Source organism: Balaenoptera physalus (genome assembly GCF_965194825.1).
Source record: "Balaenoptera physalus genome assembly, chromosome: 2".
Classification (NCBI taxonomy): Eukaryota; Metazoa; Chordata; class Mammalia; order Artiodactyla; family Balaenopteridae; genus Balaenoptera; species Balaenoptera physalus.
This window is the reverse complement of record NC_138883.1, coordinates 160,577,515-160,598,051: the sequence shown is the minus strand read 5'-3', so window position 1 is coordinate 160,598,051 and position 20,537 is coordinate 160,577,515. Positions and strand designations below refer to the sequence as shown.

General features: G+C 45.0%; 1 protein-coding gene and 1 pseudogene across 6 annotated transcripts in view; both read right to left on the bottom strand.

Moving 5' to 3' along the window:
- The window catches only part of CAMK1D (calcium/calmodulin dependent protein kinase ID), a 413,272-nt gene that overhangs the window by 24,870 nt on the left and 367,865 nt on the right, over positions 1–20,537 (bottom strand). For all 5 annotated transcript variants that reach the window (XM_082449814.1, XM_082449812.1, XM_082449810.1 and 2 more), the window contains one exon: positions 10,108–10,183. In XM_082449814.1, coding sequence (XP_082305940.1) covers positions 10,108–10,183 — 76 coding nt within the window. The remainder of the gene's footprint in view (positions 1–10,107; positions 10,184–20,537) is intronic.
- LOC309654999 (adenosine 5'-monophosphoramidase HINT1 pseudogene) lies at positions 14–10,082 on the bottom strand (annotated as a pseudogene). Its single transcript has one exon. The product of its transcript is annotated as an adenosine 5'-monophosphoramidase HINT1 pseudogene (transcript).

The following is a 20,537-nucleotide window of genomic DNA, read 5'->3' as shown; positions in this document are numbered from 1 at the left end:
GGAAGCCCTCCCCCTAAATTTTTAAAATCACTAATAAAATTAAACATTTAGAAGAAAACCAATTTACAATAAAATGTATCAAAATCTACTAAAATGGTCTTAGGGATTAAAAATGGAAGGAACCCATAAAGATAAAGAGAACGAGAGAAGAGACAAAGCAGGCAAGAAGTATTAAATAAATTTTAGAAGCTGGAAAGTGCCTACATGAAGGAAAGTAAAGAAGCAAAACTATTTGCTCTGCGCAACCTTAGAGAGGCTAGGGTGCATGGCAAGACCGAAAAAAAACAGTTTTGTTGTCAGCCTACATAAGAACTCAAACCCTGAAATCTCCCCCCAACTCTACATAGCCAGAGTCATGCATAACTTAAAAATTTTTGCTAGTGTGCACATACACATTCACAACAATGAGTTTTCAATTTGGAGAGTTAATTCTAAATAATATATTTTCACGTCTTTATAATCAATAGCGTTAGGTAACAAGGAAACACCATTGTATGGCTTCACGTGGTCATCAAAGATCCTGTGACAAATCTACTTTCATCCCTTCCACACTACCCCGGTGGTCCAGGGGAAACATGTGAGCTGGACAAAAAGCATTTCTGTTACACCTACAACTGTCACTTTCTGGATCAATCACATCACAAGCTCCTTTGTTCTTAGAAAATAAGAGAACTGGATTAGAAAATCTTCTCCTGGACTAATATTTTACCCTAAAAGGATATTTCAAAGCTAAAGCTAAATTTATGAAAATTTTAAATTTGTCTTCAAGGATCAGTCACAGCATCATTGCCATGGACATATGCTGAGTCCTCCTTGGGGAGAAAAAGCAAAAACCTCCCAAATTATGAACTCCACCTTCAAACATTCCAACAAATATTTTTAAAAAATAAGTCAAATACAGAATTCAGACCATGCAACAATGTCTTTTATTATGTATGGGTTTTAAAAATGATTTCTGCCATCTCTCCATACACAGGCAAAAAAAGTATTGTTTTGCATATTGGAACTTGCAGACCTGATCACTGCATAGAGAAGGGAAAATTATCCCTACAACACGCTTACCCAGGAGGCCAATTCATCTGCCGACCTCCAAGAACATGGAGATGAACATGATAGACAGACTGTCCCCCATCTGAACCTTCATTCACCACCATTCGATAACGCTTCTTCAGGCCCAGATCAGCAGCACATTTCTTGCCAAAAATCGTTGAATGTCAAAGAAGACTTTCATCGCCATCTTCTGCTGCAGAAATCTGGTATATATGTTTCTTGGGTATCACCAGAAAATGTGTTGGTGCTTGAGGGGAAATGTCATGGAAAGCAAGACACTGGTCATCTTCATAAATGATTTTGGCTGGGATTTCCTTGCGAATGAAGATCGTGTTGCCACCAGGTTGGGCGGCCTGAGCCTTAGCGATCTCATCTGCCATCTCGGCCTCCCTCCCGTGCGGCCGGCCGGGGAGAAGTTGGCCCCCTTGGCTTTTGATTGAACTTTTCACTTGTCCCCTGGCCTCCGATGGCTCTCTCCCAAGGCACTTCTGAGGATGACTGGAAATTGTTTTCATTCTCAGAGGTGCATCCCTGGAAGTGCATTGTGAGAGCACAGCAAGGTGATCGGAAGCCGGAAAGCGGTCTTGTGTGTTGCCCGACTCCGGCGCACCTGTACTTGGCACTGAATCACGGGCTCCCGGTCCCTCCATCTGAACCACCTCCACGAGTGTTTCCAGACTTGCTGGTGTGAACTGGCACCTCTCCCCTTCCCACCTCCATCTCTTCTCCTCCTGGGCACAAACCCTGCTCAGACTAAGTGGTCTGAATTCATGACTCTTGTTACTACAGCTCCTGGCAAGCTGGCCATTTCCCTCTCTGTGCCCCTTTTGGTTTTGTAACTATTTGTGTACTGCCTCCCTTCTGTCTCTGTGCTGCGGTGCTACATTCCAGACGGTAAATCTTTTAAAACATAACAGAAGCCTCTTTTGATTCTTTCATTTGCTCGGTGTGGTGCTAGACGAATTCAACATCCTGATATTCAGAGATTATATTTTTCCCATTACTAAGTGTTGGTGATATATATATATTTATTTATTTTTGGCTGCGTTGGGTCTTCATTGCTGCGTGCAGGCTTTCTCTAGTTGCGGCGAGCAGGGGCTACTCTTCTTGCGGTGTGCGGGCTTCTCATTGTGGTGGCTTCTCTTGCTGTGGAGCACGGGCTCTAGGCGCGTGGGCTTCAGTAGTTGTGGCACATGGGCTCAGTAGTTGTGGTTCGCGGGCTCTAGAGCACAGGCTCAGTAGTTGTGGCGCATGGGCTTAGTTGCTCTGCGGCATGTGGGATCTTCCCGGACAAGGGCTTGAACCCATGTCCCCTGCACTGGCAGGCGGATTCCTAACCACTGTGCCACCAGGGAAGTCCCAACTGTTGGTAATATATAAGTTCAAAGCCGGATCAAACCTTCCAAGTTATATTTTAAAAATTATGTCTCAAATTGAACAGGACATCTTTTTTCAAACACATTAAGCACATCATCTCCTTAGATAATCGGGTCTTGGAGGATAAACCATCGACCTCCCCTGCCTGACGGCCTTGCTGGTATTTGAAGACAGTCCTTCCAAGCCCAGATCACCGTACACCGCTCTTATGGAGCCTTCCTCAAGGCCCGGGCAGGGTTCACGTCTCTCCCCTGGGAACTCGCCCTGCTCTTGCCTCCCATCTCAGTGACAGCCAGCAAGACTGGATTGTAAGTTATCTGTTTACTGTGTGTCGCCACAGTAAGCGACTCCGTGGCCAGGCAGTAATGAGTCCATCTCGGCAGCCCCGTCAGATTGCCGGACACATATTAGAATCAATAAATGTTAGTTAAGTGAGTGAATGTCAATCCCCTGACTTCCATTCTCCAGGCTAAATATCCCGATGCATTTAGATGCTACTTAAATGACAGTTTCCAGGAGATGATGCTTTACCTGAAATGTTTTTCCATTTGGCCTGAGGCGGCACCATTCAGTGTGTATTGGGGGCCATTCCCTTCCTGCTTCTCCCGCTGGGTGCCCTCTCTACCAGGGCCTTTGCAAAGACAAAGGCATAGATGCAGGTGGATTCCACCCTCCCTGAGGTCACCGGCAGGAAGCTGCTCCCACCACCATGGAAGATGCAGAACTTCTTCACCTCTGTGACGCTGCTTGTAAAATTTCCTCCATCACCCTGCACCTATCCCTGCACTCACGTTTTGAAACCAGGGAGTATTTTATGTTTGGCTCTTTCCTAAGGGTTAGAGGTGACCCAACTGTCAACAGACAACCAACAGTCTTTCTTCCAAAGCAGCGAAGAGAGGGTCACAGGCCCATCAACAAAGCTGAAATATGGTCAAGCAGGACTTGTAAACAAAAGGCATTTAGGCAGCCATAGGGTCCACTCAGTATAGACTATGGCGGGGGGCGGGGGGAGGAGTGGGTATCTTTCTGAAAACCCTCAGAAAGCAGCCACACTGAAATGCAGTTGGCGAAGTAAAATCCGTGAACCTGTGAATTATAACCAACCATCAATGCCTGCTAAAACAGAAACGGTGAGGCTGGAATGACAAAGGAAGGGCGCAGGGTAGTGGCTGGTCTTCAAGGCAGGAGGAAGGAGCCGCAGGTGTACGAACCGTCTGCACGCACCACTCTGACCGGCCGACGCGCACACCTGTGTGCCTTGTCAGAAATCACCTTCGGGAGAGAAAGGTGACCTGGAGCCCATGACAGGCTTTATGAAAACACCCAAGGCCGTCCAACTCCATCCAACTCCACTGCTCTGATCCCTCATTCACTAAAGAAACTCCCCATTTGAATCTGCTTTCTCCTGGAGCTTTTCTCCTGGAACTTGCTAGCTTGATGACGTGCATATCCTATTAACTCACAGGGCATGCATCTCATTACGATTTAATAAATGGACACTCTAATTGTGTCTTTTTTTTTTTTTAATCTCTTTGGAGTCTGGCTAGTGTGAATCAGTTCACTGGGATCATCTGAGCAAGATGAAGCAACAGATCTGATTTCGTTTCTAAACGTCTAAAGCCAAAGTTCAGACCGTGAACCCATGGCGGCCTGAATGCGGCTACGTGTCCCACTTTGCGTAGCATATGAATATAAGATGATTGCTGCCTGCTGACAATGCCAGTTTATTATTCCTATCAGTGTTAACCATCCTCATACTGAGAGTACTAGTAACAACCATCACAGTACCCCAGGCTTGGATGTTCTCTGGGGCTCAGTAATTACACCGCATTCTCTCCTACTGAAGCTTGGGTTCATGCCGCCTCCCTGGGACATATGTATCCATAAAGAGGCAGCTGTCAGTGGTTGAAAGAATGTTGACTACCTTGGTGAGGAGCATCCACTGTCTCAGAAAATGGACGTAGCACGCGGGTTAAGCGTTCTTAGTTCCATCCTTACAAAGCTAATTATGCTGTGTACACTGGCCAATTTATTTCTGTGACCTAGTTTAAAAAACTGAACCATGTAGGAGGCCAGTCAAAAAGTAAGGGTGTGACCAAAAGTATTTGCCTGGGATTTCCTCTAGGCAGAGAGGTCACAGGTCACAGCATGGGTAAGTACCCTCACCACCCACGGAAAGTCCACCCTAACCATCCAGCCTGCCCTAATGCCCTAATCTCCTTAAGATCTCAGTTTTTATACCAGCAAACATTCACCGTGTTTCTCCACAACATGTTGTATCCCTGGGCAGAATGTAGGCAAGTGATCATTCAACAATCTCCTTGAAGTTGTCAGTAGGAAGGCAGCCTACATGGGATCACAAGATCGAGTTTGGACAATGAGATGCTGATTCTCATCTTGAGTGGGGAACTTTATTTCCTTGGAACTTGGGCTACCTTGGCTGAGCCAACCGCATCAGCCTGCACACCAGCAGATTCATCATGGTGTCCAGCCCACTCCATCCTCAATCCTTCGCAGCAGCTTAGGCTACTCAGGCAAAGATGTGTTTTGCACGTCCTGATCCCCAAAGGAAGATTCCTGGGCAGGGTAAGGACCTATCAAAAGGGTTTTAAAAACATGAGTCTCCTTGTTAGGAAAAAACATCTCTCCTGCCAAACGATGGATAACAGAAATGAGTGTGGAGATCCAAAGAGAACCAATTCATCAAGGACCTGCACTGACAAAATGAAGAATGTTTGCATGGCACACGGAGAGGAGAAAAGGCGGTGTCTGTCACAGCCACCGTTGCTGCAATCTGATATCTCAGTGTGACAGGTTTATCAAAGGAAAATAATACTGCTGCACCCCCCAAATGGCAGAGACTAATCTCTTTCCCATTACAGGTGATGTGAAGAATGAGGGGCTCTGCACGGATCCCCAGGGGATAGCCGGCTTCCCCTGTGTGCTTCCTATTGGTCACGACCCACTCAGCAGCCTTCCTCACCAGTCTTCAGATCAAGGATGGGATGGGAAGACCAGGCACAGTGAATCCGTGGGAAGTAGCCAGAGTCTGAGGCTGAGGTCCACGAGTTCTAGCTTCTGACACTAGTTCAACCTGGAGCCAGCCTTGTGCTGGGAACACCAACCCGGCCAGAGCTTTTCACAGAATATTTTCGTCAGTCCTCAAACATGCCTCAGGCACCCCTGTTCCTGTGCCTGCATCCCTCCCCTGGTTCGGATGCTATCCTCTAGCTTCTCTGCTTATGTTAGACTTTTCCAACCTTCTAGACATCATTGGAATAGTGGTGCCCCCTTCCTGAATACCCCCATCCTCCTCAATGGTGGCTTCATCCTAGAAACTCCTAGAGCTGTACACAAGCCTTGCTGTCCCTCAGTCTACTTAGGAAGCTACTTGTCCCGCCATATACATTGTTAGTACTCTGGTGAGAGACATCATGTCTTTGTCATCTTATCTTTAGCACCTACTGCAGTGCCTGGAGTAGAGAATGTACTCAAGAAATGCCAGTTGTTGATACTGATAATGGATGATTTTTTTTTTTTTTTCTTTTTGGTTGCACCGTGCAGCATGTGGAACTTCCTCAACCAGGGATCGAACCTGTGCCCCCTGCAGTGGAAGCGTGGAGTCTTAACCACTGGACCACCAAGGAAGTCCAATGATAATGATGAATTTGAGACCAGTGGTTCTCCAGGCATAGACCTATTATGTAGCAATTTATATCTAGGATTTGGCCTTTCACTCATAAGGATCTGAACATCTTGGAAGGTACAAATGAGACGTCCAAAGTCCATTCATTCTCTGCTTGAGACTCTCAGAGCTCCGGAAGGCACCAAGGAAGACAAAAACCCAGGCTGCCACTTTGAAGTCTGACACAATCATGAAATCAACCTGAGACTAATCCCTGGGGCAAAGCTACTGGTGACCAGGTAACCATCAAGTTTATGCTTATCAAGTTTGTACTTAAAATAGAAACAAAGAAATACAGTATTTCTTTGCTTGGTGCTCTACGTGACCCCAACCAAATACTGTATTGTAGACTGCAATGATAAGGATTTGGATGTCCTACTGCTCAGATCATACCCAGATTTATATGCCAGACTCTCTACCCCAGATTTCTGAACTCCACACATGCTTACACTAGTCAGTGGGTATCCCAAAGGCGTCTCAAGTTCAACATGCCCAAAACGAAATTCTTGATCTCACCTATCCCCTAAACTTGTTCCTACACCACTCTCCTAGCCATCTGCCCCAAACTTGGGTTTATCCTTGAAACATCCCTCTCCTTCACTCTTCACATCCAAAGTATATCTACCATCCTCCTCCATCCCTGCCCCCCTGGTAGAAGCAACCATTACTACTCATCTGACCTAAGCCTCTGAACCAGTCTTCACACTCCACTTCTGCTCTGTTCAATCCCTTGTTCACAGAGTAGCCAGAATAACACTCGAGTGAAAATCAGATCACGTCACACCTCTGGTCAACCCTTCTTTGGCTTCCCACTACACTTGGGTTAAAACCTAAGCTTTCTTCCAGGTCTCTCCTTCCTCTGGCTCTTGCTGATATCCTCCTGTCTTGATACTCTAACCATGTTGGCCTTCTGATATTTTCCTACCTATGGGCCATGGCGGACATGGTTCGTTACCTACTGCAAATCCATTTCCTGCCTTCTTCCTCACTAGCAGAACTGTGATTTCACTCAAGGGTGCACTGCACTGTCATACAAACGTTTGATATCATTGTTATTATAAAGTGGGTGCCATGCCCAACCTGAAACATCTATGTTTTAAGGGGAATTTGCTGTAATACTTTCACTAAGCTTCGGTCAACCAAACCATCTACTATGGACTGACTTCTGTAATCCAAATTCATATGCTGAAACCCTACGCCCCAACATGATGGTGTTTGGAGATGCTCCTCTGAGAGGTAATTAGGTTTAGATGAGGTCATGGGGGTGGGGCCCTCATGATGGGATTAGTGCCCTTATAAGAAGAGATACTAGAGAGCTTTCTCTCTCTCTCTCTCTCTCTCTACCATGTGAGGACACAGCAAGAAGGTGGCCATCTGCAAGCCAGGAAGAGGGTTCTCACCAAGAACCAAACCAGCTGGCACCCTGACCTTGGACTTCTAGCCTCCAGAACTGTGAGAAATAAATGTCAGTTGGTTAAGCCACCCAGTCTGTGGTATTTTGTTAGAGCAGCAAGAGCTGACTAAGGCACCATTGCTTGGTTTTAAACTGCTTATCCCAATAATGCAGTACACACCTCCTCATAGGTGTACTGATGTATCATACCCTGATGCCAAGACTTCAGGGAGATAATTATATACACAATTATAGAATACAAAGGGAATCTATAGACATCAGTGCAGATCAGAGCAGTGGTTCAAGATTCAGGACAGACGTAACGGAACAAATAAGCAGAAGGCCAGATGAGGGCTATTTTGTTTTGCTTAGCCCCATGGAAGATTTCTCTAGATAACACCCGCTTTGGTGCTTTGCTAGAAGGGCACTGGTTTATCATTCATTTCTCTAAGTCTTTCACAGTCAAGTTGAGTGAGGATAAGAATTTTAGTCGAGGGTTTAGGGAGCCAGGTAAATAACACAGGGCCCACGGCCAGTATCTGCTCACCCAGGACCCTCCAATACGGTATGCAAAATTGTGTGAGTATGAATTTATTAGGGAAGAGGGTCTATAACTTTCATTAGATTCTCAAAAGGGTCTGTAACCCACCTCCCCCACAAAAAGGATGAAACTACTGCAGAAGATGGCCAACGTGACTTGGAACTGAAGGCATTCTCTAGGTGCAGTGTGTTAGTTTTGCAGCTCAGATGAACCTGGCTTTTACCTAATTCCGTAAGTGGGAGCCCTACAGGCCAAATATATTATAATGGATAAATTCTCCCGTGATAATGACAAGAATCTACAGGAGCTGTCAGCTAAATCCTCGCTCAACTGTAAACGCTGCCCAGTTGAATGTATGCTGTAGAAAGACCATTTGCCTCCCAAATAATGAGACAAAGCCAATACAGGGGGGACGTTTCCAGCATTCCCTGAGGATGCCACTGTCAGACCTTTCTCCCATCACAATCCTTCATAGCCTTTCGTTGTGTGCAGTGGGCTCTGTCGGCGAGAAAACATTCCCCTCCTTGGGGATGCTAACGAGGAGAAATTCATTTCCTATCAACTTCAGAAACTCATTGGCCTAAACCTATCCTGAAAGTATGTTCCATAGTAAGTGTTGGAAAATATCACTACAAAAAGAAATTGTAGCTTAAAAAGTAACTTTACAGTGGACTTAAGCAAATCAAAACATAAAAACCAAAATTGATCATCCTAAAATAACTGCAACAAGCCTATGACCATGGCATTTCCTGGGTCATGGAGATAAGGCACCTGAGAAGAAATGAGGAATTCAAAGGCTAAATTTTGGGTTTTTATCACATGTTTCTTATTGTGATTTCTGTTGGACATACCCTAATATTTTCATAGTGGTTTGTATCCCCAGCAAAGCCAAGGTGGCGCACGAAAAGATGCTCAACACATCACCAGCCGTAAGAGAAATGCAAATCGAACCCACAACAAGTTATCACTTCACACCTCTTAGGACGGCTATTACGAAAAAATGGAAAAAAAGTGTTCGCAAGGATGTAGAGAAACTAGACCCTTGTGCATCACTGTTGGAAATGTAAAATGGTGGTGTTGCTTTGGAAAACATTATGGCAGCTCCTCAAGTAGTTAAACATAGAATTACCATATGATCCAGCAATTCCACTTCTGAGTATACACCCCAAAGCATTGAAAGCAGGACTCGAACAGATATTTGCACACCTGTGTTCATAACAGCCTTATTCACAATAGCCAAAAGGTGGAAACAACCCAAGTGTCCATTGATGGATGAATGGATAAACAAAATGTAGTATATACACACAATGGAATATAATTCAGCCTCAAGAAAGAATGAAATTCTGACACACACTAACTACAACATAGATGAACCCTGAGGACATTATGCTAAGTGGAAAAAAAAAACGGACAAAAAAGGACAAATATCTTATGATTCCACTTCCATGAGATACCTAGAGAAGGCAAATTCATAGAGATAGAAAGCAGAATGGTGGTTGCCAGGGGCTGGGGGGAAACGAATGGGAGTTAGTATTTAGTGGGTTTCAGTTTGGGAAGATGAAAAAGTTCTGGAGATGGATGGTGGTGATGGTTGTGCCATACTATGAATGTGATTGATGCCATTGAATTGTACTCTTAAAAATGGTTAAGGAAATTCCCTGGTGGTGCAGTGGTTAAGAATCTGCCTGCCAATGCAGGGGGCACGGGTTCGATCTCTGGTTCAGGAAGGTCCCACATGCCGCGGAGCAACTAAGCCCATGCACCACAACTACCGGGCCTGCGCTCTAGAGCCCGCGAGCCACAACTACTGAAGCCTACACGCCTAGAGCCCGTGCTCTGCAACAAGAGAAGCCACCGCAATGAGAAGCCCGCGCAGCGCAACGAAGAGTAGCCCCTGCTCGCTGCAACTAGAGAAAGCCTGCACGCAGCAATGAAGACCCAACGCGGCCAAAAAAAAAAAAAAAAAAGGTTAAAATGGTGTACAAAATTAAATGTATATTTTGTCACAATTTTTTTTTAAAAAAAAGGAAAAAAGAAGCCGAGGTGGCAAGCCATACTTACAAGATATAGGCAATCACCCCAATGGACCAGCAGTCGACAGCTTTGCTGTAGGGTTTCTGGGCGAGGACCTCGGGAGCTGTGAAACAACAAAGGAGAGACACAAGCCTGACAATTTAAATGACTAAGACATAAGGCGGGTTTTAGGTGTTTTTTGCTTTTTGCTCTTTTTGTCTGCTACTTGGGCTGAACTTTCCGTGATTCTAGAAACTGAGTAGGCAGACACAATCTGATATATTTGTTGGCATTTGTAACTAGACAAAAGGGGAGCATTTGTGTGTGTGTACAACTGGAGGTTATCAATCAATCAACACATACTTGATAGGAGGTATTTTATGTCAGTGCTGGGCTAAGCACTACAGCTCAGACCAGACTGAGAGAGAGGAGAGAATACTCAGTCTGGGGCCTGGGGTGTGATTCACCTCAAATCAGTTCAAGGAAGCATTTCTGGCCCCTGTGTAGGGCCTTTCTAGGTGCTGTGGGGACAGGCAGGTGAAGCCCCTTCCCCCTGCCTTCATGGGGCTTACAGTCAAGATCAGACCTAAAACCCTGTCTCCCATGTCCTGTTTCAGGCCTGCTCCTAGTTCCTTCTCTAAGGTTTTGGGCGGGTTATCTGTGAAACAGGAAAAATGCTATTGAATCTCACTTCCTTGGTTCTAACCCACTCTTCATCAAGCATCACTGGTCCAGGGCCTTGGCTTATTCTGTACTATCCCCATACTTCCTGTTCCTGGCTGTGGCTACTGCCCGGTGTTGGATACCCACCCAGTGTCTGGCACTCAGCAGGGTCTGCCATACATATTTGTGCAAAGAGTAAATAAACACAGGAAAGGAAGTAAAGCTTCTTCACAAGTAAAACCTCCTTTCTATGCAAATACATCTGATTGAAGTATCTAGGATAAACTCTGCAGAAAGTTTAAGCAGGTAGAGAAAGTAAAAATAGCTCAAGCTTACAAGGCACTTGTCAGGCTAAGCTGTGTGTTCTATGCATTGGGGATGCATTAACTCACCACACCTTTCTTGGTGGGGAAGAGCTTAGTTATTATTGTGCTTCTTCCCAAGTTACAGGTGAGGGTGCACGGGGACTCAGAGATCAAGCCACTTATCCACAGGACCCAGCTGCCAAGAGGCCTCTACACCAACTTAGTCTAACGCGAATTAAGTACCTGTGTGATCTCGGTCTCGTCCTCGTCATTCATAAACATTCTCTACTGTCATCCTTTCAACAACTCTGACAATTAACCATTATCTGCACCTGATCCTATAGGAAAATGAGCCTCAGAGATGTTCCTTTTCTGACGCCACACAGGAGATATAGACCAGTTGGGATCTGAACACAATTCAATTTCACCCTTGTCCCAGCTCTTTCCACTGGAATCTACTGACTGAGTAGATTGGTGATGAAAGGTGAGTCTTTCTTCAGTCTCTAAGCAAAGTCCTTTTGCAGAAAAATGAACAGGGAAACCCTCTCATCCTGTTGCAGATGAGCACCTTCCTGAGCAAGAAGAGGGAAGGACACAAACTCTTGCTGGATGTTTCTGGTTATGATGGTAAGAAATACAATCCACAGATAATCCCCAAATCTAATTTTAGGTTTCAGCCTCAATTCCTCCAAACTTCTGATCAGACTTTTATTTTAATTTAATAAGAGCAAAATAAATACATTTGTACAGCTTTGCTGTGTTTACCCTCAACGCAGTAGCAGAAGCAGAGAGTGCTACAAAGCTGGGGAACTCACAAACTGGAGAAGTGGCCCTTAGATAATCAGGAGCTGGCTGAATCCATCCTTCCTCTTCCCCAGAACTGCTAAGAGCCTCTTTCTCAGATGCTTCTATTATGGCAACTGACAAAAGGGAGCCATTTCCCACAGCCAGCGTCTTGCTGAGTTAGGAGGTAGGTGCTCTCAGAGCTGATGCTTTGGTCTGAGCGGCCACGCGAGCACAGGTGGTGGGAGGGGACTGGTCTGCAAGGAGCATATTTCTGAGCCTCCAGGGCCATCCTCATAGCCTGATGGAAAGTTCAAGAGAGGCAGAAAAGGCTCACAGAGCTACATCTGACCCAGCCCCTCCTCCCGGCACAGCTGACAGCAGGTATCAGGAGCGCCGCATCAAGCAGGTGGACAGAGGCCCTGGCTTCCGTGTCACAGGGTCTGCAGGGCTCTTTAGGGAGCTGGCGAGACAGCCTGGCCCAAACGCTCCACGAAACCAGATGTCAACTGACGAGGGGATAAGACCCGGCCCCTAGAAAGCAGGGTTGACTCCTAGGAAGAGCTAACACTCCGTGTTCTCCCGACCACCTCTTTGGATGGGGCAGGAAGGATTCTTAAAAAACAAATCCTCCTCCTCGTCCTCATCTGTTAGAAAACAGCAAGTACTGGCCACCATCCACTGTTCAGCAAACAAAGGAATAAAGAACACGGTTCCCCTCCTGAAATCCACACACCTGGCAGTACCTGCACATCAGGCTCTTTGCCTGCAGTCTGGCAAATGCTCCAGTGTTCTGGAGAATCGGGCAGTGCACTGCAGAGACTTGAAAAGCACGTGGCTGATTTTTATGCAAGTCGGAGCTTGGATGTTACTTGGGATGTTTAGATTCTTGAAACCACAGATGACACAAATATTTTTAAATATGAGATTTTTGTTTAACTAGTAAACTTTATAACATCAAGTATATGCTTTTGTATAAAAAGACTTCTGATTTAGATCAACAGTATGGATGTTAGGGAAAAATTCTAAATGATTAACAAATACCAGGGTATCTACATTGGTGGTGGAACTCTATGTACTTGTGCCAAACATGTCTTGTTCTCTTTGGTGTTGTGTCCTATCTGGGTCACAGCAACTGCAATGAAATATAAACATTTTTTAACCAACTGGCGGCAGGTGAACCATTTGTCCTCTGGTGAGGTCCTTAATTGCACTTGAACCCAATCTAGAGGGTGAAGCCAGAAGTGTAACGCCATGATAAAAAAGACAAAGCAAACTGATTTGGAAATAAAATTCTCACCAACTTAAAATATTTTTAAAATTGTCTGATGGCACACACGTGAATGGCTTAAATTCTATTTTCCTTTGTGATATGATTCCTGGAAACAAGTGTTCTTTGGGACATTGTTTGAACAAGCCCACCTAGCTTTAAATAGCTAACTTGTCATCTCATAGTAATTCTTGAAAAAAATAAATTCTCCAACAATATTCAAAACCCTCCTGACAGTTTGATATGGTGAGCAAACCATGAAGCCCTGAGGTCAGGTGGGGTATCTTCTCTCCCACTGTCCATCCGCGTCCTGCAGTTGGCGCTATCGTTTTGCCAACCTGTTGTACTTAATCTGGTTTTTGGTCCTCCTTCCATTCCCTTGATCCCTTTCAGCTGGAGTGCTGGGAGAATCCCCTTCTCCCTGATCTTTTCAGAGACCCGTTTTCACTTTGAGAACCAGCCAAACTCCCTTGTGTTATCAATCTTATACCATTGGCAAGAATTCAGCTGTAATTCTAAAAAGTCACAGCATCCAACTTACAAACTTTGGGACAACAAATGAGCTCCCAGGCTGAGGAAGCCCAGAGCACGGTCCATCCAGAGCCTTGGAAAGTGATGAGGGTTCTCTGTGCCACCACCATCCCATCTCTCCCCCAGCACCGGCAGGAGATGCCGATTAAAAACTTCTTCACCACGGAGAAACAATTTTCTCTCCTAATTGTACCCAGCATAATTAATGTGTTGTGGGAGGTTGGCACTGACTCTGGCCAACCCCACACCTTCTAACAGAGGGAGGCTTTGAATTGAAGTAACTTAATTGGAGCTATTGACAGAGAAAGCAGTCATTAAGAGGCACCGTGGCTTGTCGGTGATGCCATCAACCCCCAGGCAGAGCAGGAAAGGGCTCAGTTTCCTGGCACAGCCATAGCAGAAGGGAAAGACTCCAGTGGGGTGGGCATACACGTTCCTCCACTGCATTTCAAGATCTGGGCCCTGGGGACTGTCAGTGGCTATCAGTGGCAGTAGAGAGACCCACCCACCCGGAAGTGCTGAAGGGACAGATCCAAGATAGGTGGCTGGTCCAACCTCCCGACTGCCTCTTAGGCTTGGCTGAAGTCAGCCTTTTAGGCCAGAAGGGAGTGGCATGATATATTTAAAGTGATGAAAGGGAAAAACCTACAACCAAGAATACTCTCCCCAGCAAGGCTCTCATTCAGTTTCGACAGAGAAATCAAAAGCTTTACAGACAAGCAAAGGCTAAGAGAATTCAGCACCACCAAACCAGCTTTACAACAAATGCTAAAGGAGTTTCTCTAGGCGGGAAACACAAGAGAAGAAAAAGACCTACAAAAACAAACCAGAAACAATTAAGAAAATGGCAGTAAAAACATACATATCAACAATTACCTTAAATATAAATGGATTAAATGCTCCAACTAAAAGACACAGATTGGCTGAATGGATACAAAAACAAGACCCATATATATGCTGTCTACAAGAGCCCCACTTCAAACCTAGGGACACATACAGATTGGAAGTGAGGGATGGAAAAAGATACTCCATGCAAACGGAAATCAAAAGAAAGCTGGAGTAGCAATACTCATATCAGATAAAATAGACTTTAAAATAAACACTGTTACAAGAGACAAGGAAGGACACTATATAATGATCAAGGGATCAATCCAAGAAGACATAACAATTGTAAATATGTATGCATTCAACATAGGAGCACCTCAAGGCAAATGCTAAGAGCCATAATAGAGGTGGAGAGAACAGAGGTGGGGTGGAGGCAGTTCCACCTGGGTGACATGTGTTGGGCCACGACAGTTGGGTTCCCAGGTCCATTCATCAAAAACCTGTAACACACTAGCCTCTGGTAGGCTCCTACCATACCTTATCCATCCCTTTAGTGCTGTGTGAATCACACTGTCAAGGTCCAGACTTCATGCTGCTGGAGAACATCTCTAGACTGTATTTTCAGGGCTTAGTACATTCTGGTTATTCACCAAATGGTGATGCAACTGAACCCAACCTACTCAACACACACGCCATTATTTCTGTAAGAAAATGTTTTCCAAACGCCAGACAACTGATTTACAAATAAACTTAGCTGCCTCAAATATTTTTGGTGAGTACCTACAGGAACAAAAAAATGAGAGGGTCACAAATAAATTTTGGATTGCAAGCAACTGTCATTTGGGAAGTCCCTGTATTAGGTACAAGTAAGATAAATTGCTAAATACATGCCCTATTTCTGACATGAATTTGGGGGATAAAAGAACCAGAATTAGCCCTAATTCTCTGCATGTGGGTGTCTGTCATTCGTGTTGCTCTCCGTTTAAAAGTTTTTCTCAAAGGGATTTCAGAATTATTAGTTCTAGGGCTAAATGGCAGAAAAGATAGGAAGGCAGAAAAGATAGGTGGCAGATCTGTTAAATGATCTCTCAGCACCTCCTTCCTGGTCAGATCTTGGGGACTATCAATTCAGGTTTTTTGAGGCTACTGCCGATAGAAACAGTATCCCATCAGCTTAATTTACACCAGTCAGTAGAAGTGATCTCCATATAAACCCCACAGCCCCAGCAGAGCATCCCACGAGCTACTGGAGAGATCTGTGGACAGATGTTCCCTCCTCTGAGCCCCAGGCTTAACCCACGCTCTTTAGTGAAACAGTACGTTCAAAATTTAAAATAATTGAATTTACTGCTGTGAGACTCACTACCAACCCACTGTGGAAAATTCCACTTGGTGGGAAACGTCTTCTATAAACCGAGCTGTTTTATATTGATTCAGAGCAAGGTTTCCTGGTAAAGGGAAGGACTCCAGAGATTTCAGAAAGAAAAAAAACAGAAAGAATTTCAGAAACATTTCATGTTGTTGTTAAAACAACTAAGTTGCCCATTTTCCTTACTGCAAGAGAGAGAGGAAAAAAAGGCTTAACCAAGTGGAATTGGAAACGAGGACAGTGGCTTGTGGAGGTGGGGCCCGTAGTCACCAGTCCTCAGGCTCTCATAAAATAGAAAAGGAATTTTCCCATTTCCTGCGTCCAAGGATGTGCTGAGAACCATCTCTGCAGAGAGCGGGGAGAATGAGATCTCATCGTGTTACCACGCTCATGCTCAAGGTGATCTGTTCCCCTCCACGGATGTCTGAGGACCACTCCTCTTCGTACTTCAAATATGACCCCTTCCAGTGGGAGAAGGGTGGGGACACAAGCAGGAGGGGCAGCCCAGGGTGGCAGGAGCAGCCCTCGATGCTGGAAAAGGAGAGCTTGTGGTCCAGAACCATGGTGGTGGTGTTTTCTCCTTATTCAATCATTTAATGGGTTGCATCCCATTTCAGGCACTGGCTTTATGGGTGACGAAAGCACACCTGGCCCCTGCCCTCATGGCACACCTGTTCTCCGGGGCGTAGACACAAGCCACAGACGTAGTGCCAGCCTCAGCCGCCTTCCTAAGGATGATTATCAGAGTCAGACAAGATCATGGCAAGATGGGAGAGGCGGTGTTGATTTTTAAGTTTAACTCAGTCGAAATCCAACCCTGAAAATACTGCACTTACTCTAAATAAAACTCAAAAATATCCAAGGAAAGAAAATATTACCTCCAATAGTCAAATGATGGGGAAGGTGCAAAGAGAATGAGAAAGATACAGCCGGGGAAAGAAATCGTTGTGGCTAGTGGTGCTGTTAATAAGTATATGCACGTTGTTCATGTTGTTTTCTAAGAATAAAGTAATAGGCGTAAAGAAGAAAGAGTAGGAGAGGTCTGAAGGATGTGAAATGGTTGCCGGGATTTAGGTTCTTGTTACTTAAAATGACTTTAGTTGTCTGGATTTAAGAAGTTTTAAATAGTCGGGCACATTGGCTTTTCAGTGAAAGAAACCTAGGCTCCACCACTTACTACATGTGTGGACTTGGGTAAGTCCCTTAATCTTTCTTGGCCTCCATTTTGTTCATCTGTAAGATGGAAACGTTAATAGAGCCCAACTCTGAGGATTGTTATGAGGCTTAAAGGAAATAAGCAGCACATATGTATGGGTGCTGTAATTAGTGGCTGTTATGTAAGGAGGAAAAGTTGGAAAGATCACAGGAGCAAAAAGAATGTAGATTTTATTACTTTCTAGAATTAAGGCTGAACGGATTCTTGATATCATTTGGTACTTTCCTTCGATTCCAGTGTAACATAAAATGATTCATAAGTGAAGATTTCCACCCTTTTGATGAAAACCCTCAGAAGTCAGGACAGAGCTGGGCCCACACGCGATGGAAGGGCAGGTCAGGAGAACTTGAATCTTAGAGATGGAAGGAGCCAGTTGGTCCCTTTGTTCATCTAGTTCTTGATCCCTGTGGTCACTTCATCACCAACACATTTACATCATCATCCCCCCTTGGTCCAGGCACCAGCCTAGACACGGCAACAGGAGCAGGCTGTTCATCATGGTTGACAGACAGCGCTGTGGGCATCAGGACCATTTGTCCCGATATTAGAGGTCCATGTGATGGCTGAGGACCTCTGGCTGTGCGTGGCCCCTTCGTGGCTCTGCATTTATTGAGGGGAGAGAGAGGCTGTGCTCCTTCCACATTTCCTCTCCCTGCCCTGCCCCCCTCCTTCCCCCAGCCCCACCCTCTCCTACCTCCAGGCCAGGTGTCATCAAGATTCCCATCACCATTGTCCTGAGCTCTCCCCCATCCTTTAAGTAGCTACAAGGGTGCAATGCCCAGTTCCAACCAGTTGTTGTTTTCATTGGCCCCAATTATAATTCTTTTTTAAAGGGGGGTTTAAAAATTATTCTGGAAGACTGGTTATAAAAACGGGCATATCCTAATTTTCTCCCTAATTCTTTTTCTTTTTAAATTAAGTATAGTTGATTTACAGTGTTGTGTTAGTTTCTGGTGTACAGCGAAATGATTCAGTAATATGAAAAAGAATATATATATATATTCTTTTTCATATTCTTCTCCATTATGGTCTATTATAGGATATTGAATATAGTTTCCTGGGCTATACAGTAGGACCTTGTTGTATATCTATTTTATATATAATAGGTTGTATCTGCTAATCCCAAACTCCTAATTTATCCCTCCCCACCCCCTTTCCCCTTTGGTAACCATAAGTTTGTTTTCTATGTCTGAGTCTGTTTCTGTTTTATAAATAAGTTCATTTGTGTCATGTTTTAGATTCCACATATAAGTGACATAATATGGTATTTATCTTTGTCTGGCTTACTTCACTTAGTATGATAATCTCTAGGTTCATCCATGTTGCTGCAAATGGCATTATTTCATTCTTTTTCATGGCTGAGGAATATTCCATTGTGTGTGTGTGTGTGTGTGTGTGTGTGTGTGTGTGTGTGTGTGTGTGTGTGTCACATCTTCTTTATCCATTCATCTGTCGATGGACATTTAGGGTTGCTTCCATGTCTTGGCTACTGTAAATAGTGCAGCTATGAACACTGGGGTGCATTCCCTAATTCTCCAGAGTGTGTAAAACTGCTGCCATCTGTGCCACCTGCTGAAACAGAGCTGACAAGACACTCAGATCAGCAGCACCTCTACCTGTCTTTGAACGAGCGTCTGTCTTTGAAAATGAACTTGAAACTTCTAACCTACTATGTAGCCTATGATGTCAGCAGACAGACACGCAGGCAGATGGGCAACCTGCCAGCCTACAGCTTGGTCTAAGGTTCATCTGTTGACTGTGCTGGCTGGCCTCGCCTCCCTGAGGAGGCCACGGAGAAAGGCATTTGACTGGAACTTGATGCATGCCATGGCGGGGAGGAAAAGGCTCTGAGACACGAAAGCCAGTCATGGTCAGAGGTAGTGGAGTCTTCTTTTAATATCATGGCTTTTCCCAAGTCGCTCATGAAAGGAGGTCAGGAGGCCTAGGGGTCAGGGGGCCTGGATTCAAGTTCCACTCTGCTGGGCAGGCCGGCAATGTGATAGCATCTTTACAGGAAGGAGCCTAAGAGAGGAGTAGGTAGTCTAATGGGAGAGCACCAAACTTCCATGCGGGCTTTAAAATCAGACTGTGCACCTGTAGACTGGTGCTAGCATCTGTCACCTCTGACCCAGCACTGAATCAGAGGACAGAATTAGAGGCTGGGCTCTGCACCAGTGTACCTTGAATTCATCATCTTTCTGTGCCTTAGTTTCCTGTCTTGAAGGGCACCTGCCAGTCTGTCCCAGTGTTAGGCCTTCATGGAAAAGAATCTGTGCTCACCTGTAGAGCTGCAGGTGTCCCCTCATTCTAAGGCATACAGTTGTCCCTCCGCATCTTGTGGGGATGGGGGTCCAGGACCCCCTGTGGACACCAAAATCGGTGGATGCTGGAGTCTCATACATAAGAAAATGGCATAGTATTTGCATATTACCTACGACATCCTCCTGCGCACTTTACCTCTAGATGACCTTCCTCCTGCGCACTTTACCTCTAGATGACCCGTAACACTTAACACAATGTTAATGCTGGGTAAGTCGTTGCCGGTAAGCAGCAAATTCAAATTTTGTTTCTTGGAGTTTTCTGGCAATTTTTCAAAAATATTTTTGAACTGCAGTTGGTTGAATCCGAGGATGTGGAACCCGTGGATCCAGACGGCCAACTGTACCGTTAGGGATTTGTGCCTAAGGACGCTTGATCCAAGTTTTCCTGTCCCTGAGGGATTTCCACAGGTGGTGAGACGGGACATATCTCCTCTGCTGGAGGATAAGTGGATAGTCTTAAACCAAACTGTAATATAGTTCCAAAGAGTTAGTGACACTGCGTGTCATCATGGTGGTGAAAAGGATGTCACTGAAACAGTGGGAGACGCACGCTACTACGTATAATAGATAACCAACCAGGACCTACTGCACAGCACAGGGAACTCTACTCAATATCTTGTAATAATCTATAAGGGAACAGAGTCGGAAAAAGAATAGATATGTACATATATGTCTACATAGATATAGGTATGTATAACTGAATCACTTTGATGTACGCCTGAAAGTAACACAACGTTGTAAAAAAAAAACAGTGGGAGAGAAAGAGGACCTTTCTACCCAGCAATGGACTGTTCAGAGACGGTAAATAAAATTCTAAAGATCAAGGAAAGTAAGATGCAGCTCAGAGGAGCATCCAGTCTCAGTAAGAGCTGCATTACAACGAGGAGGTGGTACTGAACGGGTTTACTCAGATCTGCTTCCTGCCAGCGGAATTTTCAGCAGGAGGGGTATTGGAAAAAAAAAATACGATGAGGGGCTTCACTGTGAGCATCTTAATAAGCAGGTGTTGCTTCACCTAGGTTTAGAGGATTGAATCTGGATTGTTGGCAAATAAAAACCACAGCTGAGATACAGAATCATTCCTCGCCGGTGGTTTGTCTTCAGCCCGAAGTTGCGGGAGAGGAGCAGAAGCTTCTTGCGGCAGCTCTGTTCTCTTTCCGGGGGTTGTAGGTTCCTCAGCTCTTTCTCACCCTCC